General features: G+C 41.9%; 2 protein-coding genes and 1 long non-coding RNA gene across 4 annotated transcripts in view; 1 reads left to right on the top strand and 2 right to left on the bottom strand.

Moving 5' to 3' along the window:
• The window catches only part of ACSL3 (acyl-CoA synthetase long chain family member 3), a 67,256-nt gene extending 63,476 nt beyond the window's left edge, over positions 1-3,780 (bottom strand). For both annotated transcript variants that reach the window (XM_019753683.3, XM_019753684.3), the window contains exon 1: positions 3,552-3,780. The gene's annotated coding sequence lies outside the window, so the exon portion shown is untranslated. The remainder of the gene's footprint in view (positions 1-3,551) is intronic.
• Positions 2,267-10,184, top strand: LOC148754911 (uncharacterized). Its single transcript, XM_088794370.1, has 3 exons — positions 2,267-2,449; positions 3,228-4,175; positions 6,864-10,184. The coding sequence occupies exons 1-3, from the start codon at positions 2,267-2,269 to the stop codon at positions 6,969-6,971; spliced, it is 1,239 nt and encodes a 412-aa protein (XP_088650496.1). The 3' UTR covers positions 6,972-10,184.
• Positions 10,185-11,434: 1,250 nt separating this feature from the next.
• LOC148754910 (uncharacterized) lies at positions 11,435-24,805 on the bottom strand. Its single transcript, XR_016019793.1, has 4 exons — positions 23,768-24,805; positions 23,047-23,115; positions 21,485-21,549; positions 11,435-13,702 (listed from the first exon to the last, which is right to left on the bottom strand). It is a non-coding gene; the product is annotated as an uncharacterized LOC148754910 (long non-coding RNA).
• Positions 24,806-25,669: the final 864 nt, after the last annotated feature.

Raw genomic sequence — 25,669 nt, 5'->3', positions numbered from 1 at the left:
CTGCTCAGTCTCCCTTCCTATTCCTAGGACCTTCCATTCATTCAACAATTACTTCCCAAGTTGAAGGAATCAATAAATAAATGAGTTTATGCCAAGTCTTAATTGTACTTGTCCTCCAAGTCTGCTTTTGTCCCTCCCCCCGATGTGTGATTTATCCTCACAGCTTCCCTAGTGCCCCCAAAAAGTCGATGCCTCAATTTTATCTGTCAATTCTGCTCTTCCCCATTTGAATACCTTCTTCAAACTCAACTCTTCCCTCAAATCCAACTTATGTCTCATTTTGCTCAGCTGATCTTTTCCTGGCCAAACATGGCCTCTCTGTCCTCTGCATTGCTCACTCCACATTAACCACATCTGGTGCAGACCTTCATACAGCCTGAATACTTTTGCCCTTAAGTAATTAATATTTCCTGGTCCCCTTTAAGTGATGTATGCTTTTATTTAGACAATGGGTTCACTCACACACCAGATTCAGAATACCTTGTTACTGCTTACCAAAAAAACTGGTGAAGTTCAGAGAAAAACAAAACAAACAAAAGAGAGGGACGAGGAAACTTGGAGGTGATGACCATATCTATTACCTTGTGGTGATGATTGCACAGGTGCACGCATGTCCAAACTCATCAAATTGGATACATTAAATATGTGCCAATTTTTGTATATCAATTAAAGGATAAAGAAAGGAGAGGGGAAGAAGGAAAAAGAGAAAAAATGCTTCTGTGGTGAATTGTTCTAAAAAAGACATGTCATAAGGGAGATAAAATTGCGCTGATTTTTATAGAAATTTAACAGTTCTTGGCAATTTTTTGGAAATTGTTCAGGGCTCAATAATAAGGTACTGATTCGTATCAGGTCAGTTACAGGGCTGTCTTCCGTTACTGCAGAAGAAGTGTCCCTCCTTCCAGCTTGTGCTTTGGCTCCCATTCCCTCCCATCCTCAGGAACTCTGCACTAACAAGTAACACTTCTCTCATCTGTATTCAACCACTCCCTCAACACACACCTTCCCATCTGCATTTGAACATGCTAAAACCAAAACTTTTGGAAGCAGTTTCCTTGCTTTCTGTTTCCATTTTTCCTTACCTTCCGCTCACTTCTGCTCCCCTCCCGACCCCTACCACCACATCAATCTTCCGGGAAGGTCACCCATGACCTCTGAGTCGCTAAATCCAAAGGATGGTACTCAATTTTCCTCTCATAGGAGCATTCCACAGTATTGACCGCTTCCCCCCTTGGCTGCAAGGACACCTGCTGCTGGTTGTCCTCTCACTTCCCTGGCCACTCCTCCCATCTCCTTTGCAAGCTCAGCTTCCTCTCCCCTGCTCCATGCCAGGCTTCCTCCAGTTCTTACTCCAGTACCTCCATAAGCAATCTCACCCAGGCCCATGGTTTCAGCCATCACCTCTACATTGAGGAATCCAAAATGGTAAACTAGTAATCACTTAACATCTCCTCCCATCCCGTCTACTACTAATCACCATATCTGGCAATTGTACCTCTAAATCTCTATTTTTCTGCTCATGATATTAGGTTCTTATGAGGATTAAATGGGCTAACATTGATAGTACTTTGAAAAAAGAGGGGGGCAAAAACACTTAAATCTGAGTACTGATAGTCATTAAATTGAACTCTTCAAAATAAGGACTTTCTCAAGTTCATCTTTTTGTTTATTCCACATGGCAGACCCAGTACAGTGCTTTCAATGCAGGTGGCCTTCCATAAATGTACTGCAATGAATTCCTGTATCAGCTGAATACATGTTCAACTGAAATATTCACCTATTATTCAACAGTTTGTATTTCCCAAATCACGTCATCATTTTCATCTCCTAAGAAGTGAAAATCTTAAATCACTCTGTAAAGTGTAAACAACACTGGATACTATAGATAATTACCATGCTGCTTATCTAAAGTTAGAAAAACCTGTCACCTTTTTTGGCCTGGCTTTCCTGAAAACATCCAAATCCCATCTTCAAGTCCAAATCTCACATAAAGATTTTTGCTTCCCAACAGTTCATTTTGAGGGGAAAATTTAAGCATTACAGGAATATGCAAGCCCTACACTGAACAACACTGTCATTCTACAGAACCAACCCTTTTCGTAAAAGGGAGAAACCAGGAAAAGTCTAAAGAGAAAATGCCAGAGTGACTACAGAAGGCTTACTCATCCCTAAGGGTGAGGAGTGCACAGGAAAATGACAGAAAATAGAAGAATAAAGTCTGTGCAACAGACTCCCATGGCTCACCTCTTCCCAGTTATAACCTAATATGCTTTCAGGAGCAGCTCAACAGCACCCTTCAACTCTCGGAACTAAACTGGGGAAAACAAAGACGGTTGTACTGATCATGAAAGATGGTATCATCAAACCACAGTTCTCCTGGCCACCCAAACAAAAATCCACTGTGGCAACTATTCAGCCGGCCACCAAGGAGAGGCAGCATAATACAGTGGTTAGAGGTGAGAGCTCCGGGTTTTTAAACAGGCCACTCTGACTCCAGGCTTTTCCTGAGGTTTCTCCAGACTGCAGTTTCTCCAGCTGTAAAATGGGAACCACCACCGCCCTAGAGGTTTGTTAACAGTGTAAAGATACCATGTATAAAGCTCTTAGTACAGTGCCTGGCATGTATTAAAGCCTCAATAAATGTCAGCGATTTGTCACTTTATTCATCTGTAATCACTTTCAAGAGGCCTATTCCCTCTCTAGCTTCCATATCATTTTAAAGATGTCGTTCTACCCTTTGTATTTTTTAGGGCCATATATTTAGTAGCTGAGGGCACATGTTTTAAAACCAGACTGGACAAACCAATTCAATGCCTCCGCCCCTCGGGTTCCTCATCTACGAAACGGGCCTGAGAATACCTACCCCACAGGACTGCGGGCAGTAAGCGCGCCCTCCGTGCTGCACAATCTATTACTGGTATATGATTTAAACGCACCTGGGGAAAAGTGAACCTTCAACTCTCAACCCCCAAAATTCAGCCTTAATCGCAGTCCCACCACCACAGGTCGTGGCTAAAATAAATACCAAGGTTGACCCCTCTCACACACCCTATTTCTTCTCCTCCGCATCAAGACACGCCCGCGGGCCACTCCAGCAAGGTTTTCCGAAATCGCAGGGTTGTTTCCTCCCAGGGATCGTGTCAGAGCCGATCTAATCGAAGTTGCCAGGCCCCCACCCCGCCCCCAAAGCGCCAGGAGACCCCGTGCATCCTTCCTCCCCCGGATAGCGCGGCGTCTCCCGCTGCGGTTCCCCCAGCTCACGTGGGCCGTTCGGCCGAGGCCCCACGTCACCCGCTTCCCGGACCCCACCGCGGCGCCTCCCACCCTGCCTGGCAGGTTCTCCCCATGCCGCGGGGCCGGCCCGAAACCCCGCGGCCGCCTGCGCACACACCCCCGGAGCCGGGCTCGGTGGCCACGTCGGGGACCCGGGGCTCCCAGGACGGCCGCGTCCCTCCCCCAAGCCGGAGCACATCTCCGGCCCAGGCTGGCAGCACGCGGAGGCCGCGCCGCCAACCGGCCCCCGCCGCTCCCACAACGGGCGCCGCACTCACCGCGACGCCGGGGCCCCGGTTCCTGCGGCCTCGGGCCCACGCAGGCCTGGCTGCACCCCAGAGCATTCACGACCCGCGCCGCCTCCTGGAGACTCTGACGCAGCCGCCGCGGCCGCACTGCGAGGGGTCCACCGTCTGCTGCCCCGTCTGCCGCCGCCGCCGCCGCCTCGTCCCAGCCCCGGCCGCGGCGACAACTACAGCACACCTCCCGGCGCCGGCACACCAGCGTCTGTTGAGCCGAACCGCCCGGGACTCGCTCCCCAGGCCGGCGCTCGTTGCATATGCAGAGAGGACGCCGCCCATTGGCCCGCGGGCGGTGGCGCGTGCGGGGCTGGGCCTATGGAATTCCAGCCGGGGAGCGCGGCGCAGGCGGCCGGGGGCGGAGCGGGGTTACTATGGGTCATTCGGCCTCAGCCGCGGCGGAGGGGACCTAGCCGCAGCCGGCGCGGGGCGGGGACGGGTTCCGCCGGGAGGGACAGGTCCGCGGCCGCAGGAGAAGGGGAGCCGGGCACTGAGGCAGCTCGTGGGCAGAGGAGTCAGGTCCAGCAGGGTCTGAAGAAGGGCCGTCTCTCCAGGGGAAACAGATCAACCCTCCAAAAAAGAACTGCAAACACAGTTATGGCTGTAATGTATAAGTCTTAATCTAGATCCTAAAATAATATGTATTATTTTCATTCTTAACTGCATTCGTTATTCCGTTCTGGCACAAATTTCTGTCATTTTGTCAAAATGATTTGTGGAAATTCCAGGAGAGAGAGGGGCTCAAAAATTCAAAGCATATTCCTTTATTATTTCTCCTTTTTTGTCTTCACCTGACCCAGCAAATAACCCGTCCTCCCCAAATTCACTCACTATTTATGCAAGATTGACACTTGTGTTCAAAGGATAAGGTTTACTCCAAATTATTGTTTTGGGACGTTCTGATAAATCTAAAAGTGTTTCTTTATTTTAAAGAGTTTGCCATTGGATCTCATTTTAGACACTATGGAAAGGAAAAAAGATACCGAGGACGGGTAGATTGCCTCCCCACAAGCATAAAAACAGAAACCAAAACACAAAAGACTAAAACGACAATTACAGTGCACTGTAAGAAAAAAAAGACCTTCATTATCGTAGTAGTAGTAGGATTGGGCTTTTTTTTTTTTTAATTCAACATATTTAGTTGGCCTATGAATAAAGTTATAACATTAAATCAGGTTTGATACCACAGGAAATAAAATAAATCTGGAGGGTTTCGGTTTTGGTTGTAGGTACCGTAATGAAGGAGCTAGAAATAGTAGTTACTTGAATAGTAATTCTCGCTGAGATGCAAACTTTGTTAAGTAGGTGAAAGTTGACAGTCATGAGCCAGCCTAAGGCTTCAGGGGCTCATTTTCCTGGAGAATCGCAGTCAGGGAAGCCGCCTGAACTTGAACTAGGTGGAGTGATGATACACAGAGCAAACCAAGCTCACTCATCTTGGGTCCCAAGCCAATTTAGCTTCGCAAAAGAATGGATACCCGACTTAGGCAACCTGTTCTTCCACAACAAAATGCGATGCTTGCTAATCTAAACGCTATCAAAGGATACACCCTGAAGATAAATGGAATGCAGAATTTCTTATCTTCACAGCTTACTACCTTTCTACCTGCAGAGGGAAGTATATTTTAAAAGTGGTAGTTCCAAAAAAAAAAAAAAAAAAGTGGTAATTCCAAAACTAGGAAAAGCCTCTAGAAAAATAAGTAATTACCAAGGGACAAAATCTTATTGAATCTTATTTTTCCATCAATAAGCATAAAGCAGACAAGTAGAATTCCAGCAACATCTTATCATCTTTCATTCTTTCTTTCTTTTTTCTTCATTATCTTTTTCTATAGTATAAAATATGGTGGGTGTATATATATTAATACATATATACACATAAACATATACATATATATGACATTTTTTAAAGAAAATATTCCTTGGAATTAAAATTCTAAATTCTCATCTTGTTTGCTTAGGCTAAACAGAAATGTAGTATGTTTAGATTCTAGATGTTTTGTTTTTTAAATAAAATAACACATGCATAGTTGCTTTTCTTTTAGAAAGGGTTTCAGTGTATTTTTATTTTTACTTAGAGCTTTCGAGAGTTCTGGAATCTGGCTACATTTTCCTTCTTTTTAGAAAAATTCAATTCAGAAACTGTAATGGCCAACTAAATGAAAATATCCAGTAGTTCCTTGTATAGTTTTGTTATTTCAGAAGCACTGAGTCGAAGTGCCTTTGTAATTCTCATGAATACCTAATGATCTGTTTCCTGTTAAGGGTCGAAGAAATAGTCTGTTACTGTATAGCAAATTACTGCTAGCATTTTCCATAACCATTATAATACACAACCAGGAGGAGCTGTTATTTAAAAGTTTAACAGAAACTTTTTTGTTCTTTCATTTCTGGTGGACTGGGGGTTGGAAGCAGAGAGAGCTAAGGTGGCAAATGATACTATGTTTGAGTTAAGATGGCTCTGGCTGCAAGGAGCAGAACATTCAACAAAAACCAACTTAAACTATGACATTTATTGACCTCACATGAAGATAATACAAGAAGCAGGGCAAGTCCAAGATGGATTAGGGACTCTGCCATGTCACTGAGGACCTGAGCTTTTAGCGTCTTTCATTCTGTCAGTTCTTGCTGACACTGAAAAAATCAAAGGTGAGCAAGCTGATTAATATGCAAGCAGGGTTTATTAGTGATACGTTCTAAGGGAAAATAATGGACCTAGTGGAGGTTTCCCCGAAAATAAGACCTAACCAGAAAATAAGCCCTAGCATCATTTTTCAGGATGACATCCCCTGACTATAAACCCTAATGCATCTTTTGGAGCAAAAATTAATATAAGACCTGGTCTTATTTTCGGGGAAACACGGTAGGAGAGAGAGGCATAGGCTCCCAGTATTAGAGATGCATTCTCAGGAAAGAGACCGGGCCCAGCCGAGGTGAGAGAGAGAGAGAGAGAGAGAGAGAGAGAGAGAGAGAGAGACCTAAGGACTTACAGTTTGCTGTGTGGGGTGAGGGAGTTTCATGTTGATTTGATGGGAAAAGTGGGTGCATGCTCTTCCATGGGAGGATGTGACCTCCTAAGATGAGTGGAGGTCTGTTGACTCAGATCATTATCTTGCTCCAGACCACCTCTGGGTCATCTGTTGTTGTAAAAACAGGTTCGTGGCTGGAGGAGGTTAATCAAAGCTATTTATGAGCTTTTTCTGTAGGCTCCATGGACCCCTTCCCACCCCTCCTCCTCCTCCTACATTTTCTAACTTCTACTAACATTAGCATCTTTGTCTTCATCCTCAGGCAATTGAGAGTCGCAGAGAGCAGCCACAGCTTCAAGTGTCACATGGAAACACAACAGCATCTGGCCAAAGAACTGGGGCATATTTCCTAAACACCACTTCTTATTAAGGATGAAACCTTTTCTCAGAAGGCTCACACCAGACTGCTTCTCAAGTCCCACTGGACAGAATTGGGCCACATGTTCATATCCTAACTGCAAGGGAGAAAGGCTCAGTATTTTGGGCTTCTCCAATGGAAAGTAGTCACCATCAATACAGAAACAGTCATGGAAAAGAATAAATGTGGGAGGGCCTGATCAGCAGTGTCTGCCATGAATATCATCCAAAAGTGCCCATCTCTGACTAAAAGTGGCTTAAACAATACAACCATCTGTTATCTCCCTTAAAATGTCCAGAGGAAAGCAATTCCAGAGTTGCTTCAAAGACTCACTGATGTTATCAAGGAATCAGATTCTTCTATGTCTTCACTCTGCCATTCTCAGTGTTCATGTTCTCTCCCTTCATGGTTACAAGATGGCTGCAACTGCTGCAAGCATTATCTTTACACAATATATCCAAAGCCACAAGGAAAAGATGGCTTCTCCTACATGTAAGTATGTATTTATTGAGGAGCTACATCTTTCTAAGATGCACTCAGCTCACTTCCCCTACCAAACACTAGCAAAGGAAATGACCCTAATAAACTTAGCTCAATTATAGATCATCTAGTAGGGCTGGGATTGAGTATTCTAGCAACTGGGAACATAGCATCATTTCACCTTTGGTTCCAAGGTTTTGGTTCCTTTGCCACATTTTGAAGGACAGGACCCCACCCCAAAAGAGTGATCATCAAGCTGGCTCCTTTGCTGGCCTTTAAAGAGACCTTTAGGAGTTCCATCTGGCAGCACTTATCTGTGATGAAGTATATGATAGGACCCATGGATCCCATAGTCACATACACATTGTTTCTCCTCTGCCATAAAATGGGTCCCTTGGTGGAACACCAGTTTTATGCAAGATTCCATGATGGCAAATCCAACTCTGTGAGCCTTGGGATTGTGGAGCCGGCAAGGCTCAATGGGCAAAAATGGCAAACTCATACCCAGTTACATATCAGCCCCGGTAAGGACAAATCACTGCCCTGCACAGTGGTAGAGAGATAGCCCTGAAATGCAGATTTACAGGTGCCATCAGCATCTACTAGACACCGAAATGCCAAGGGGATATGTACAAGGCACCAACAGCATCTGATACAGGTGGGCAATCAACAGTCTCTGCCACTTAGCTTTTTGTTTAAAGAAAAAAATACTGGAGTATATTTCAGGGAATTTTCCAGTTACTGAATTTCAAAGAAAGAATCAGGAGAATTTTAAAAGGTTGTGTGGCCAAATCCTGTGGTCCTGTCTTTGCAGAAAGTCCTTTGCAACACAGGTGTTATCTTCAGGAAGGAAACTCATGGTAGATCGTGGGGTGAGGCATTACAGTGGGTACCCTCACATCCTCTTTAGACTTTATAAAGACCTCTAGGGATCGACAGCCTCGATCTCAATATCTCTAATGACACTGGATTGCATAAACACTATCACTATGTGCCTTCTTCAATTTAAAGTAATTTGATTTTGTTCCACTTTAGTAGTTAAGAACCTACCAGCCTCCTTTTAATAACCCTTCATATTCATGAAATACTTCAAAGTCCCTTTTTACTTATTTTTTACCAGGCTAGACAATATATATATATATTTTAGAATTTTTATAAGAGTTTATCTGAGCCAAACTGATGACATATGCTGGGGAGCAAGATCTCAAATGCTCTTACAAAATATATTTTTTAACTCTTTTCCAAATGACCTGTTTTCTATCCGTTTAATCATGTTCATTGTTCTTCTCCCTTCTTCATCATTTGGAGGACAAAACAGAATACCCGACAATTATAAAATGTATTGAAATAATCTATTCCCAGCCCTTACCCACCAGAATTACATTAAAATAGCCTAAAATTAATTAGTTTTTTAAAGTAACAACACATACTTTTTCATTCCTGGTTCATTTTGATTAATGATAATTTCCAGTTAAGTCAGAAAACATTTTTTAACGACATATTCTTATATGTCTAAATGTCTTTTTAAATCCATTGTTAGGCTTGTTTGGTTGGTGGTCTATGTATGAGTCTCAGCATAGACAGCCTTTTATGTTATCTTTATTAAACCTCTGTAATTTATTAATTCATATGAATCTCCTTTCCATCTTATAGCTGTAAAGATCTCTGAATTCAGGCAGTTATATCAAACCCTTCAGAATAGTTGGCTTTCTATTATTGTTTAAAGATATTCTGGAATAGAGATTTGATATATTTCATTAAAAAGAGATAACCTAAATGTGTCAGAATTAAGTATGGCTGCATGGAACTGAGAATGCAATATAATAGTGGCTGAAACATACAAAGGTTTTTATTCCACATAAAATGAGTATGGAACAGGCACTTCAGGGATAGTACAGCAACTCCACAAAACCACCAGGGACCCAAGATGCTTCTCTCTGCTCTGCCATTCTCGGTGTGTGGCTTCTTCATGGATGACTTCCTTACTCAAGGTCATAAAATAGCTGATAGAGCTTCGTGCATCCCATCCACATTCCAGGCATCCAGAAGGAAGAAAATATAAGGCATATAACTCCCAGTAATTCCTTTAAGGCAATAAAAAGAATTTTGGAATGTTTTTTTCCACATTACATCTCACCTTACATCTCGTCCTCTGGAATGTCATCACTTACGACGTAGGTTGGGACAGAAATTTCCTAGAAGCACACATTGCCAGGTTAACTAAAATCACAGTTCTGTGACTAACCACGAAGGCGGCAATAGTTATTGGGTAAACAACCAACAGTCTCTGCCCCCTCGATAAAAGTGAGGCAGCTGATGGAACCCACAATGCACTGGGCACTGAAATTCTTGCCTTTAATGTAACGATGCCCATGTTCTTAGGACCAATGAAAGTGCTTCTGTCTGTTTATCCCATTGATTTAGAAGTTTGTGACAAATAGACAACAACCGTTCCACATTTTCCTGATAAAAAGCCTTATTATAATTGTGAAATAAATCATCTCTGAGCCTTCTCTTCTAGAGAACCATCTGTTTTAATTCCTTTCAGAGTTCCTTACTGAACTTTGTTGTTTCTTTTTCTCATCTTTGTTGTTTCTTTTTCTCTGGACTTGTAGTTTCTGTACATCATTACAAATTTTGGAAGCCATGCCTGGATTCAATGTTCTAAGCAATTGAGCATTAATTCCACAAATATTTACGTGCCACCAGATGATAAATACTGTGCTACCTAGATGCTGCAAAAATTGCACTTACCAAGGCAAAAAAGATCCTGACCCTCAAGGAGCTTATATTCAAAGACAAGATCATTATGAAATCAATAAATAAATAAATATAGTAAACAAGATACAGAGTCAAAAGTGCTCTTCAGGCATGTAAATGGGATAATTGGAAGAAAGGAAGAAGAGAGACAATTTTTGCCAAGGGAGGTCAGTAAAGACAACTCTGAGGGGTGACAGATATCTAAGTCCTAATGAGGAACTGGCTAATACTTTTTGCAGGAAAATCATCCTCCAGCTGTAGAGAGCCTCTCCCAGAGACTAGGAACATATTCTTGTATCACGTGGACTTGACCTGGCATTTTTAGGAATCCTGCCCAATTTGCAGAATCCATAAATATAACGAGGAACACAGTCCTATCATCTAAAGGACCATTAGATCTCGCATTGTCATTTAAGGCATTTCATTCAAATGTCAAGTGCTCTGAGAAGCTCTCATGAAGAACTATTTGTCCCATTCTCTGTTTGTTCATGCTATTGGTTTTTTAGTTACGTCTCTTTAGGTTACAAGGAATAGAAAATGCAAGTTCAACTTGCTTAAGCAAACAGAATTTACTGGCTTACAGAATTAAAGGGAGTATGTCTGCCTTCAGGGATAGCTTGATAAAGGCTCGATCAGACCAGAAAGAGCAGTTTGACTCTCCATTGCATAGGTCGGCTTTCTTGATGTCAGGATTTGCTTCATCCTGAAACCCCCCCACCCTCCCTCCAGCGCAACAAGATGGCTAGAGGCCCTTGCAGACTCCAATCCCAATGGAAACCCAGAGTCTCCCCAGAAATCTCATTTTCTCTTGAGGCATTTAGTGTCTCTCTTTGCCCAATCTGTGTGCTCAGGACACTACATATGTTCTGTCTATCCAGACGTGACTCACTGGCTCCACCCTGGGATGCTAGGGTAGAGTTCAGCAGTCCACACCCCAAAATCACTGAGGAAATGTGTTGGGGAGGCAGGTGTAGATTTCCCACAGGGAAATCAGAGTGCATTTACCGTGTTTCCCCCAAAATAAGACCTAACTGGACAATCAGCTCTAATGAGTCTTTTGGAGCAAAAATTAATATAAGATCCGGTATTATATTATATTATATTATATTATATTATATTATATTATATATTATATATTATATTATTACATTACATTACATTACATTACATTATATTATTATTATATTACAAAGACCTAGTCTTACAGTAAAATAAGACGGTATCATATTAATTTTTGTTCCAAAAGACGCGTTAGAGCTGATTGTCCGGCTAGGGCTTATTTTTGGCGAAACGTGGTATTAGTGGAAAGGTGAAATGAAACTGAATCACCGGATGGCACCACTCTGTGCTTAGCTCGTCCTGTGCTGTATCGAGTCAGTTGTTGTTATCTTCTTTTCTAACTCCATGATGAGCAGTTTGAAAAGAAGCAGCGTGTCTTCATCTTGTTATTCCCTCGGGTCTGCCCAATGTGCTGGTAGATGCAATGCCTGCACCAAGTCAGCTCAAGACACATTTGTTGAATTCAACCATTGAGCACTGTACATGCATGCATGCGTAAGTTTAGAGGGGTGCATACACCAATGTTGGGACTTGCAGGGCATTTAAATCTCTCACATGATATCAAAGTGTTTCTTAAAAGTTTGACTGAGAGACAAACCTCAAACTACACTTACTTCAGTTATTTCTTCTTTGATACCTTTAGTTTATCTTATTATAACATTCTTTCTACAATGAATTCATTCCTTTTTTTTTTCATATACATCTATCTACATTTATTATTTCATAAGTCTGCTAGACCCTTCTAGTCTACTCAAAGTGTGTTCCTTGGAACAGCAGCCTCGGCACCACCTGGGAGCTTATAAGAAATGCAGAATCTCAGGCCCCACCCCAGAACTACTTGAACCAGATCTGCATTTTAACACGATTTTGCCGGTGATTCATGGACACATTAAAATTTGAGAATTCCTGGTCCCCTGCTCTAGACTAGCGCCATCTATTGGCGATATAACAGGAGCCACACGTATTTTTTAATTTTCTGGTAGCCACATTAAAAAAGTACAAAGAAAGCAAGCCAAGTTAGTCATATTTTAGTAATATATTTTATGTAAACTCAATATATCTCAAATGTTATCATTTCAACTTGTAATCAATATAAAAATTATTAATGAGATACTTTGTTGGGATACTTTTTTAAAGCTAGCGTTTCTTTTATACTTACTTCATCTCAATTTGGACCAGCCACCTTTCAAGCGATCAACAGCCACACATGGCTGGTGGCTACTGTATTGATCAGCCCACCTCTGGGCTGTAGGATGCATGAAAACAACAGACCATGTCTGTTTCACTACCCCACTGTATCCCAGGGTTTCACGAAGTCGATGTCTGATGCACAGCAGGCACTCAATAAGTGTTTGTTGAATAAATTGGAGAGGAGGGACATTTATAATATGTAACCAGCACAGCAAAAGCACTGGCCAAACAGAATTGGTTCTTATACCTGTTGAAACTGACACAGGATGTCAACAACTACTAGTATTGCCGTGCTGGTGAGAACTGGCATCATACCAGCCCAGAACATGCAAACTTATCCAGTACTTTCGTATCTCAAATGAGAACATGGGTCCAAACAGGTAAGAGACTTGTACATAGTCACTCATTCCTTATCACAAAAACTAGGATTGGACACTCAGGTCTCAACTTCCAACCCAAAGAGCCTTCCACTGTATCATTCATTAGTGAGCACCTACCTTGTATAAAAGCATCATATTGAGCTCAGTGGGTGAAGAGATACAAAGAAGAATGATATTCATGCACTTCCAAGAATATCCCACCCAATTAAGATCATTTTCATTTACACTGAAACAGAAAACCCTGCTCAAGCTGATTTAAATAAAGGCAGTTATCCAGTCACGTAATTGAAACCATAGCTGTAGAGTTTGCTTCTTCTGATGCAGCTTTATTTAGACACGTGTCAGCAAAGTCCTCAGATTTTTGGCCTCACTGGGGTTGTCTTCCTTCTTGGGTTGACTTCGTCCATGGCTATCCCAGCTGTAAGCTAACCTTCCTCAAATCACTAAATCAAGCCCAAGAAAGAATGGCTATGTTTTTCAGGAATCCTGGGGAACATCGGGCATTGTGTTGGCTGTGTTGGCATTAATCTGCTATCATTACCTCAAAACCAGGCCTTGTGTGCAGGGAGAAAAAATATTCTGGATCAAGTTCATCAGGGCCCATCTCCAGAGCTGCGAATGAGGTCCACAATGGTAGGCAGTATGTAGGCTTCAAGTGAGGAAGAACTTTAAGTAAACTTACCTCAGAGATGGGGAAAGAATGCTGGTGTGCAAAACACAGTGACATCTACCTCAGGACCTGTGCTTGTTAAGTTTACTACTAAACTTTTGAGAAGGTACAAATCAATCTGAAATATTCACCCTCCTATGTACCATCTTCTCTTCTTTCTCGCCTCTCTTCTCTTCTTTTCTTTCTTCTTCTCTTTCCACTCTCTTAAAGATAGAAGCACCAGGTGAACAGAATTGAGAATTATGGTCAATGTCAAAGCAGAGAAATCATTTTAATTTTTCTCTTTCGCTCCTTCACATCTTGACTATTGAAAATCTATATCATTTGTATTCTTCTTACTACATAAAGACAGTTTTTAGTCCAGAAATTTTTAATGAAGTAAGGCCATGTCATAACATCCTTTTTTTAAAAAAATAAACTACATGTGAAGATTGTTTATTTATACGTTGCTAGTTTATTCCTGTTTATACTGATTCCCTAGTGATTTTGTGAACATTTGTAGGATCCATACACAAATATTAAAACATTGTATGTTAGCTGTTTCATATACTTTCTATGTAATTTCTAAACCACAACACTCTAGTATTTATTATGTCATCACACCTTGCTTAGCGTGTATTTCTCATAGTATAAATTGTGGAAGTATCGAAGAATTAACTAAAAGTCTAGTGAGAGTCCCTGCTTTATCTCACATGGGTATGAAACAGCTTTAATTAGGGCTGGGGAACACCTACCGGTGACTTTAGTATCTTGCTACTTAAAATGTGTTTTCATTGGCCAGCGTCTGCTTCACATGGGAGTTTGTTGGAAACGCAGACTCTCAGGCCATTCCCAGATCTACTGAATAAGAATCCACATTTTAACAAGATACGATTCCTGTGCACATTAAAAGTTTGAGAAGCACTGATTCAACATTATTGTCAGTTTGTCTACTGCCAGAAGTAGACATACTTGTAACTTAGATGAGAGCCAGGCACGGAAAGAAAACAACTGGCACAGAGAACAAACAGAGAATCTCTCATTTTCAGTGCCCTGGCATCCTGAACAGGGACATGATGGAGCTTCCCACAGATGGAGGAAAAGCTGGGGTAAAGGGGATGGAAGGATAGGCCTGAAGGTTATTGTGGTTGTTTGCTACTTATCCAAAAGCAGAAGCTCCTGCCACCCTCTGAGCTGAAGGAAGAAAGGAAGGAAGGAAGGAAGGAAGGAAGGAAGGAAGGAAGGAAGGAAGGAAGGAAGGAAGGAAGGAAGGAAGAAGGGAAAGGAAGGAAGCAAAGCAAAGAAAAATAATGTGTGTAAATGTTTTAAAGAACCAAGTTTCTCCAATAATGGCCCCTAACCATGTTAAGGACAAACTTCCCCACTCCCACCCCTCAGGGTCCTGAGTGATGCCAGCGAGTACTCACAAAATCAGAATACACTTTCCAACCTCATTTTATACCAGTGGTGTTAATTCAAGAAAACCAAAGCAATCCACCACACATTGGTTTTAACTATAAAATCACAAATTTGCCTCTATCTACTTTTTAATCAGCTGCTTTCAGCAAGGGCAGAAAGAAGTAAACCACAAATGGACAATTAGTGAGACTTTGTTGCTTTGGTAAGATATCCCAATATAGCCCTTTTTTATTACCACTATTAAAGCTACTCTGAAAAATAATAGTTTCCATCAATACTTTAGGATGTTTACTAGAATTAATGATGTGACAAACATACTCTCATAGGGAATAAAGAACTTGATATATACATTTTCGAAGCTCTATTTTTAGCTACACAATCACAATAAAATTCTAGCTAAAGGTTCATTTACGAAAAATTATATCTAGCATGGATACCTGTTGCATTGTCTTCCCAGCAACCCTTCCCCCACTTTTCCTATTAAAAGCCATCCCTTCCATTTGGGAAAGGTCCTCTCCTCATTCTGTGTATTTCTGGCAGAACTGCTGGCCATCAAACCTTGTCCACTCTAGCCACAGAAGTGAGTACAGGACCCAACCTACCCATCAGAATAGCCTATCTCTATAGCCACAGGTATTGGATCAAGGGCAGTCACATAATCTAGGGAGGACCAATCAGAGTCCATCATGGACATTTTATGGCTGTATCTTGAGAAACAGGCTGTGTTAGGATCCTCTAAACCTAAAGTTTACTGAGTTCAGATCAACTCTCTCTTAGAAGACATCAGGACAACACAGGACGAGCCCAGAGGGGAGCCCAGGAAAGACAGGAGCGTGAGAAACTCCAAATCTAGTGGTGCTTGAAGTCAGAGCCCATTCCTATTTTTACAAGTAAAATGAGTCAGAATGTGTGTATTTAGACTAGTGTATCAAACTTCCTGATATACAAACGGGAAAATAAAAGGAGGGCTTCAAAATGAAATTCACTGAAGCTCAGAAAGGTAGCTTGTTACTATTGTGAAATTGCGGTTACATCTTTAGGAAACAAACAGAGTCATTCACCCTTACCAAGTTTTCTGCTTATATTCTATCAACCTGTCTTTGTAAAGAGGGAATCATATTTTCAGGGCTTCCTTTTCTTCTTGTACTAGGTACGGCAAGTTCAGGTTTCTGAGTAAACACAGCAAAAGAGAAGCATAATTCAACCAGTGTTTCTTTTGGACAGGACGTCTGCCTGCATCACCCTCTTCTCCTATATCCTGGCTAACTGGATGGATGGTGTGAAATTTCCATCGACAATTCTCTAAATCAAAATGTTAGGATGGAAAAATAGTGCTTGTGTATTGAATCAATGTTTTACATATGTATTAACCTGATAAATACCCCCAATGAAGCATTTGCCTGTTTTACAGAAGAAACTACTGCAACTTTGTTAGGTGCCTCTTTGAGGTCCTAAAACTAGTGAGTGATAGAACCCGGACACACACACGTCTGTCTAAGTCCAAGCTTGTGATTTTCTCCGAGGCCTATGTTGCTTCCGTAGGAATAAAGCAGTAGTGTCAGTCATCCTGGTGGTATCTGGATATCACATCAAATGTCCACGTGCTCAAATATTTTGGAACTGTAATTGCATTCTCTAAGCCTCGGTGTAAAATAGTTAACATGTTAGATAATAAATCATAATATTGAGGCTAAATTAAATGGAAGTCCAAAATGGAAAGAAAATGCATCCCCCCTCCAAAAAAATGTTAAATACTGGGAGAGAGGAAAGACTAATGAAGAAAGAGAAGAAGGAGGAGAGGAGATGGGAGAAAAGGATCAGGATATTTCTGCCAGTTAAGAAAAAAAAATTCAAAACAGGAATCATTCATCAAAACCCATCCATCTCAGGGCGGCCGGTTAGCTCAGTTGGTTAGAGCGTGGTGTTCTCAAAACAAGGTTGCCAGTTAGATCCCCTCATGGGCCACTGTGAGCTGTGCCCTCCACAACTAGATTGAAACAACTACTTGACTTGGAGCTGATGGGTCCTGGAAAAACACGCTTAAAAAAACAACAAAAATCCATCTCACATTATGAAATTGGCACATACGGAGGAAAAAAAAAAAGATATCTAGCTTGACTTATCTGAAAAAGGAAAGATAAACATTGTGCTTTAAAAAAATATATACTGAGAGCCAGCCCGGTGGCTCAGGCGGTTGGAGCTCCGTGCTCCTAACTCTGAAGGCTGCCGGTTCGATTCCCGCATGGGCCAGTGGGCTCTCAAGACCACAAGGTTGCCAGTTCAACTCCTGGAGTCCTGCAAAGGATGGTGGGCTCCACCCCCTGCAACTAAGATTGAACAGGGCACCTTAAGCTGAGCTGCCTCGAGGATAGCTCAGTTGGTTGGAATGCAGGCTCTTAACCACAAGGTTGCCAGTTCGATTCCTTGAGTCCCGCAAGGGATGGTGGGCTGCGCCCCCTGCAACTAAGATTGAACACGGCCCCTTAGGCTGAGCTGCCGCTGAGCTCCTGGATGGCTCAGTTGGTTGGAGTGCGGGCTCTCAACCACAAGGTTGCTGGTTCGACTTCTGCAAGGGATGGTGGGCTGTGCCCCCTGCAACTATCAACGGCAACTGGACCTGGAGCTGAGCTGCGTCCTCCACAACTAACACTGAAAGGACAACAACTTGACTTGGAAAAAAACAAGTCCTGGAAGTACACACCTGTTCCCCAATAAAGTCCTGTTCCCCTAAAAAAAAAAGAAAAGAAAAAAAAGTAGTTTCTCAATAAGCTCATTTCCATTAAAAAATATATATATACTGAGCGTTAAGTCGCAATTTGGAATAGAAAAAATTAGAGAGTCTTATGACTGCCACTAACACAGCCATCCTCCCATAGAAGCAGAGATGGAAAAGTTGGGAAGTTGGCAAGGATTGTTTCTTACAGGCCCACAGTGTGCTTCACCCCCTAGGAACTCTCAACACACGGACCCAATCTTCCCGATTCAGGCTTGTGCACAAAGATTTCCTGCCCCTCCACCCTTCAAAACTTGCCCATCTTGTATCTCATTACCTAAAGGCATATTCTCTGTTTTTCATAACTCTTTAATCTTATGACAGTAACATTGAAAAGTTCCTAAAATATATTGCCTGCTTTACATATATAATGAAAATGCAGAGAAAAAGGACTGCAAAGTACACAGTATAATGAGGAGGGGAGATGGCAAGGTGAGACTGGGAGGTGAGGGCAGTTTTCACCTTTTGTACGTGTATTCATTCCTGTATTTTTTCAATCTTTTACATTAAGCACCTGTTCATATATGACATACTTTTTAACAAAATGAGTGAGAAAAAAATGAGAAAAATTATAGTGTAGTCATACTCCCCTTCCCATGAAACTTTTTAATAGCAACCTTTTAGAGAGGATTCCTAAATACATAGAAGAAATTTAAAGGAAGGGGCAGTTTCAGCTATCCCCAGGGTTAGATGATAGAATGAGAAGTGAGGTGTTTTTTGCAGCTGAGACTTTTCAATGCAATTTTATCCTTAGTGCATATGTCAGTAGAACCTGTATCATCAGTCACCACCCCCTACCTAGCTACCATGTACAACAAGCCTCTGTTTTTATATGTATCTACACTGAGGTATAGTGTTTGAAGGATACAAGCTGAATATAGGGTTACTTCCGTGGGGGAATGGTCAAGTAAAAGCCAGGGGACTTTCTGCATTTTACATAATATTTTCAGTTCTACAAAAAGAATGCATTCATGTTTGCTTCATATTTAAAAATAAATATACAACAAAATAAATTTGGAAACACACTTTCTGGCAAGTACGAATGGGATGGGGAATAGCTGTGTCCCCTGTAAGTGGGCTATAGTTAAAGCAGTTTGAGACTCATAGTGCCTTCTAGGGTATGCTTTCCTCTGCTACATGCCCAGAGGTTCAATGACCATAAGCATAGAAGGTCACTGGGTGAAATGACTTGGATGGAAGGAAACACATCTTATCAGAACCAGGGTCCTCTGTATTCATGCTTTCTCTCTAGATTTGATGATTACCCTGATTTCAGTGTTAATAAAGCCTCTTTTGGTTGCAAGTGGTGGAGACCCAAATTGAATTACCTTATTCAGAAAGGAAAATTTATTTTATCATGTAACTAGATAAAAACAAAAACAAGAAACAGCAACTAAGTAAAATAAGCTTGGCTTCATGCAAAGTTGGATTTGGCACCCAAACGTTATCATCAGTAATTTGTTTTTCTGCCTCTGAGCTCCTTCTTTTTGCGTGGGGTTCATTCCAAGTCTTCTCCTATATGGAGACTAAGCTGGCAACCAGTCACTGCAGGCTTAGCTCCAGAGAAATTCCTGATGTTTAGCATCATTGTTCTGGCTTGGATCATGTACCTACCTCTGAGCCAATGGCTGAGGGGAAGGGAATGGAGTGTTCTGATTGGACAGGTCTAGGTCACATGACTACCAATGAGGTGGGAGTTGGGGATCAGCCGCATCTGAACCACAGGGATTGGGTTGGTATCCCAAAGACTTACAAAGGTATTAGTACTAAAAAAAAAAAGGAAAAGCCTTGCTGGAAGACAAAACAAGCGATGTCCACCAATTTCCCTGACAAGCTGCTATACTGAATAATCCGGGTTTATTATCCTTACTGTCCTTTTCATGTCTCTAATGTCTGTCTTAACATGCTCTGACTTTCGGGTCTCAACCAATTTGTCTTGTCTCTCCAAACTTGGAGTCTCAAAGAGCTCTCCAGGAATTATTGTCAAGGCTGTGAGGGGTTACCTATCCTTATGATTTGGGCTGAGAAGGAAAAATTTTCCAGGTTCCAGGAAGGGAACATTCATTCAACATATGTTTTATTCGTTCTATGTCACAAATATGTGCTTGACCCACTGCCTGCCTACAATAATGAATTAGGCTAGTGAGGACACAATGAAAGAAAATCCATATTGAGACAACGCAACAAGGAGTAGGGTAGAGTTCTCCACATGCTGATAAGGGAAAACTATGAAGGAGAAGGCCCGAAGTCTGCTCAGGGCAGTCAGGACATGCTTCTACAGGGAGATGACATTCGAGCTAAGTCCCTAAGGCTGTATACAGGTTGGGCAGAGAAGTGGAGGTTGAGAGCATGGAAGGACATTCCAGGTGGAGAAAACAATATGTGCCAAAACACAAAAGCAAGATGGGCCATGGCACATTTTTTGTAATTAAGTAGGCCAGGATAACCACAGCTAAGGGTGTGTATGGAAAAGTAGCCTGAGACAAGGCTGTAAAGAACATGAATGAACTTGTCAGCCATGTCAAGTCTGGATGTTTGAAATTTATCTTGCAAGTAAGTGTTAGCCCTGAAAGCTTTTAGGCAGAAGAAAAATGCGACCGAATGTGGTTTTGCTTGTTTGTTTAATCACTCCCTGGAGAGCAGGTTGCAGGGGAATAAGACTGGAGGAAAGGAGTCTACTTCTTACAGTCTATTTCAGTGGTCCTGGTCAGTTTTGATAAGGAGGAATTAAGCAAAACACAGTGGGGATGGAGAAGAAAGACTGGATCGGCAACATACAAGAGATAGAATTGACAGGAGAGAAAAAGTAAGGAGGGTGAAGGAAAAGAAGAGAGAGGAGAAAAGTCTAGGAGTGTTTCCAAGTTTCTGGTTTGGGTGACTGGTTGGTTGATGCTGTTATTCCAACAGAAATGAAGGTTTCAGAAGAAGACGATGAATATGGTTGGGGACATCCTGTTGGAGATGTGAAGTGGATAAAAGGGTCCAAAGTTCAGAAGAGCCATCAGGGCTGGAAATACAGAGGTTATAATGGACCAGGGGTAGCTGAAGCCATATTTGTAGATGGGTCACAGGGAAAGTATAATATGAAAAGAGAAGTGGAAAGGGCAGAACCCTGGGTATCACCAACATTTAAAAGCCCAATAGATAGAGAGCAGTCAAGAAAGAGACAGAAATGAAAGGACCAGACATGGAAGGGTACAGCGAGGATGTCTGCCTCACCAGGAAGGGTAGATTCTCCTCCTCATAGACCCTTTGCAACTCTCTTTTGAAAAAATGACCTCATTCTCCTCTCTACTCTAGCCCCTCCCTACTAAAGCTGCAGATGGGGAGTGGGGATAAGAAAAGGCCTTGCAAACATATGCAGAAAGGCTGCAGCCGCAACACAACAGCCAGTTCTCATGCTTCAGCAGGTGACTTTTGCTCACTTCGGGATCTTTGGATGTCTTCCAGTCAACTGAAGTCACAAATACATGAGACATTCCAGTGGCACTTTCAAGGCAAACCTTATCTTTACAAATAATCAACTGGAATTGAGAAAACTCTGCTCAATTTCCCCTCAGAACCAGGAAATTCTCCTTATGAGGCCCACAGGAACCTTCTTCCCCACTAGCCTGGATCTGCTACTGTAAATAGAAATAAATATTTATGTTTGGGCGATCTTGGCAGATCATAGATAGCAGAGAAATTTATGTATTTTCTATTTAGCGCTGGGGAAGGACTATGGCTTGAATCCAATCCCAGCTCTGTCAGTTAATAGCTATTTGGGCATGAGCTTTCGTTTTCTTATTTGTCAAATGGAGGCAATGGTCCTTACCTCATAACATCGTGTGATGATGAAATGAGATCATCAGTGTGTATAGAGCCCCTGTATTCATGCCTCTGGTTGACATGAAAAGAATAGAATGATTATATAATCAGTTTTTATTTCTTTTATTGTAGTAAAAATATACATAAGATTTCCCATTTTTAAGTGTACAATCCAATGGCATTAATTACATGCATGAAATTGTGCAATCATCACCAATATCTGTTTTCTAAATTTTCCATCATCCCAAATAGAAACTCTGTACCCGTTAAGCAATTAATGCCCATTCTATCCTACTCCCAGCTCCTGGTAACTTCTAATCTACTTTTTAAGCCTATGCATTTGCCTATTCTAGATATTCCAAATAAGGGGACCATACATATTTGTCCTCTTGCGTCTGCCTTATTTCACTTAACATAATGTTTTCAAGGTTTAGCTATGTCGTAACATATCAGAATTTCATTCCATTTTTATGGCTGAATAATATTCCATTGTGTGTATATATAGCACTTTGTTTCCCCATTCATTTGTTGATGGACAGTTGGATTGTTTCTACCTTTTGGCTATTGTGAATGATGCTGCAGTGGCTATGGGTGCATAAGTATCTGAGTCCCTGTTTCACTTCTTTTGGGCATACACTGAGGAGTGAAATTGCTAGGTCATATGGAAATTCTACGTTAAATGTTTTTGAACCACTTTTGAAGAAAACATTTACATATTTTCCATGTAAATACACCTTTATATTTCCACTAGCAACGTACAAAGGCTCCACAATCTTGTCAATGCTTGTAGTTTTCCTTTTTTTAATCATAGACATCCTAGTAGGTGTGAAGTGGTATCTCACTGTGGTTTAACCTGTATTTACTTATCTCTGTCAATGAAAGAAAACAGTTCAGATGATCAAATGTAACCAAAAGCCCAAAGACCATCTGCATGACGATTTGTAACATTAGGGTATTATTTGAAAGACTCTGTGCCACACAAAGCAAGGGTGATTATCTGGCTTTAAAAATACATTTAAAATAATAAAGCTCCATGTACATGTCTGGCTCAAAAGAGGCTAGAAGCTCGTCCCCCACTGGATGACTCCTTGACTGTGACCCATTTGCTAATTAATCTGTGGTATCTCCAGACTGATTCATAATGGCATGTCAAGAATAGTGGCATGCTTGTTCCAAATTTGTTGTCTTTTTTATTTATGATTTCCTCAATACATAAAGATAATTAATTGTTTTGTTTCAGAAGACTTAAAGGTTTTGATTGCTGAGAGTTGATAAGAAAAAACAGTAATATTTACAATGGGTACTAATGGACAGAGGAAGGGATGCTGAACTTGAATCTCTAAGAGGCATAAAAATTGTAAGGATCAGACTCCCCACCACTTGATTTATAAGCATTTCTGTTAGAAGATAGTCAGCTGGCCATGTGCGATGCTCTTGCATTTATAAGCACCCAGAAAGGATCTTATCTATTTTAGCTCATTTAATACTCAAAAGAACTCTACAGTAGGTATTATTAATGTTCTTATTTTACATATGCGGAAACAGTCTCCGAGAAATTACGTAACTTACCCAAATGATGGAACCAAGTTCAAGCCCATCTGACTTCTGAGCTGCCTTCATGGACGATAACAATCTGAGCTGAATGGAGAAGTTGCTGTCAGAGTGGCAATATTGGTTTCCTGGAGTTGCAGTAATCACCAACTGAGTGGTTTTAACAACAAAAATACATTGTCTCACAGTTCTGGAGTCTGGAAGTCCAAAACTAAGCTGTCAGCAGGGTTGGTTCCCTCTAAGGTCTGTGAGGGAGAGTCTGTTCTGTGTCCTCTCTCCTAGCTTCTGGGAACCTCAGGCACTCCTTGGCTTATGGCCTTCCCCCGATGTCTTCCCATTGTCTTTCCTCTAATGTGTGTCCTTCTCTATATCCCCAAATCCCCTTTTCATGAGGACACCAGTCATATTGGAGACTTCCTCTGGAAAGATCCTATCTCCAAAAAGTCCCATCCTGAGGAACTGGGGCTTCAACCTATCTTATGGGGGCTGCGGGGTACATAACTCAACCCATAACAGTTACTTAATATTAAGTTGTTTGTTCCTCCAAATGGGCTTGACTTTATAACGTCTGAAGGAACTTAGAATGTATTTTATATTCAGAAAAAAAAAGTATAGGTTTCTAACTGGGAGCCTGCTCAGTATTCCTGAAGCTACCTGAAAATCTTGCGACGTACTCTCGGACATCTGTTATTACAATCTTTTCAAATTTTGAACTCCTAAGAAGTTTGGTTCACAGTACCTGTGGGCCTGCTTGACTTTCAGCATCCATTAAAAAGGAAGGTCCTCCGTGTTTTCCAATTGCTTCAAGGTTTATTTTTGAAATAAAGTTTCCATTCCCTACAGATTTCACAAAGTGTAGTGTGTCTAGAAAACAATGCCTAAGGGTTCAGAAATATATTTTGGAACATAGGCATTCATTTACAAAAAGAAAAAAGAAAAAGAAAGATCTTATGTTTCTATTTTAGTTTTCTTAGAAAATAGGCCTACCTTGTACCACAATTTTTATAGGTTTTCTGAGACGTTGCTAATGCTTTTTCAACCTGAGCAGTTCTAGACAGAGCTTAGGGCCGCGATCCTGGCGAGTGGCGGCAGGAGAACGAGGAGTGGAAGGGAGGGTTGCAAGTCTGTGAGTGATGCGCGGAGCTGCCCAGACCCCTCCCCCGACTCATTCGAGGCCGAAGGATTTATTTCCTCAGCTGCTGGGAATGTTGGCAGCTGTCAGCCCTCTTTAGGAATTGCCTAGACTGAGTTAATCAGCCACGCCCAAGGTCACGATCTCTTCCCAGAGCAGCCTGCATCCAATGACTGGTCGGCACTCCAGGCCAGCTTTTTGCCCCACCTCGGGATGGCTCCCAGGAGTCTTCCCAACCTCCGGACTCTGTGGGGCGGGGCTGTGTTGTGTCTGCGCTGCGACCCGTCTTCTCTCTCTGCCTAATTCTGCTTCCATTCCCTCACCCCCACCCAGTTGTTGAGGATATTCCCTAAAAAAACTTTTTGCATGATAAGCTCAGTGTATGCTTCTGGGGAACCCAGTCTGCGACAGGACCCTAAATATGGGGACTCGAAGAGAAGGAGCCAATGATGGGGATAAAAATGGAGCAGGATTCTAGGCTGTGGCTATGGTGAGACAGGGAAGACTGGGAAGCCGCTTCCAAAGTAACTGTTTCATCCAGTGCCTCAAACAATAGCCCTGGAACCCAAATGTAAAAAAAACAGATTTCTCCAAAAACCCCAATGGGAACTCAATAGCAATAATCCAAACAAAAGAATGAAGAAGAAAGTAGTCTAGGAAAAATATGGGTCAGGATCCAAAGGAAAAGGCCATTGGCTAAAATGGGGACAGGATAACAATGAGTGTCAGATGGTATTGTTTAATGTTCAAAGCTGAGGCAAGCCAGCAGAGGAACTTGAAACTGTGTTTGTAATTCAGCTCAGCTAAGACCTTGACATTTTCTCAGTGTTATAGAGTGTCTTACACTTGAACCAGTTACTTGATTGTAGTGAGGACAAGTTAAGAATGTTATAGCTGGATAAGCCCAGACTGTGAGAAAAGGCCAGCACTCAGGGACGTGGTGTTGATGGAGTGATGGTCTTTCTTTCTTCTCAGGTGTCTTTCTTCAGTGGTGACACGTAAACCTGGCCAGAGGCAATGACCTGAGCCTGCTCTGTGTGTGTATGTGTCTGTGTGTCTGTGTGTGTGTGTCTCTGTGTATGTGTCTGTCTCTGAGTGTATGTGCACCTGTGGGTCTCTGTGTTTGTGTCCCTGTATCTGTGTGTGTGTGTGTCTGTATATGCACACCTGTGTATGACTGTGTGTGTACACGTGTGTGTGTCAAGGGGTGGTAGTATCTTGTGTGTTGGGATAGGTTGGGACAGTATTGTCTGCCCAAGGAAGGAGGAACCTTCTCCTCCTGCATAGATTATATCCTCTTTAGTCACTGCCTTAGTTTGGGTCTCCCCAAAGGCAGAGGCAGGATTTGAGTACAAGTAGTTTAATTGAGAGGTGATCCTTAGAAACAGGAATGAGAGAGCAGAGACAGGAAAGGAGAAAATGCCAGTACAAGTGTGTTGTATTTTCCCATCTCTTCTGTGTGAAAAGGGGTTCAGTTCCATTGGAACCTTTTGAGAAGTGTTACCAATG

Source organism: Rhinolophus sinicus, chromosome 17 (assembly GCF_057876585.1).
Source record: "Rhinolophus sinicus isolate RSI-liver-muscle chromosome 17, RSI-T2T, whole genome shotgun sequence".
Taxonomy (NCBI): Eukaryota; Metazoa; Chordata; class Mammalia; order Chiroptera; family Rhinolophidae; genus Rhinolophus; species Rhinolophus sinicus.
The sequence above is the reverse complement of the archived record's forward strand: the minus strand, read 5'-3'. Positions and strand labels throughout refer to the sequence as shown.

Excerpts from the sequence above, each read along its gene's own strand:
- LOC148754911 (XM_088794370.1), top strand. The coding sequence starts at position 2,267 with ATGCTTTCAGGAGCAGCTCAACAGCACCCTTCAACTCTCGGAACTAAA. Across the intron at positions 2,450-3,227 it reads AGAGGCAGCATAATACAGTG|CGCGGCGTCTCCCGCTGCGG; the intron begins GTTAGAGGTGAG and ends TCCCCCGGATAG. Across the intron at positions 4,176-6,863 it reads CTGCAAACACAGTTATGGCT|GCAATTGAGAGTCGCAGAGA; the intron begins GTAATGTATAAG and ends CTTCATCCTCAG.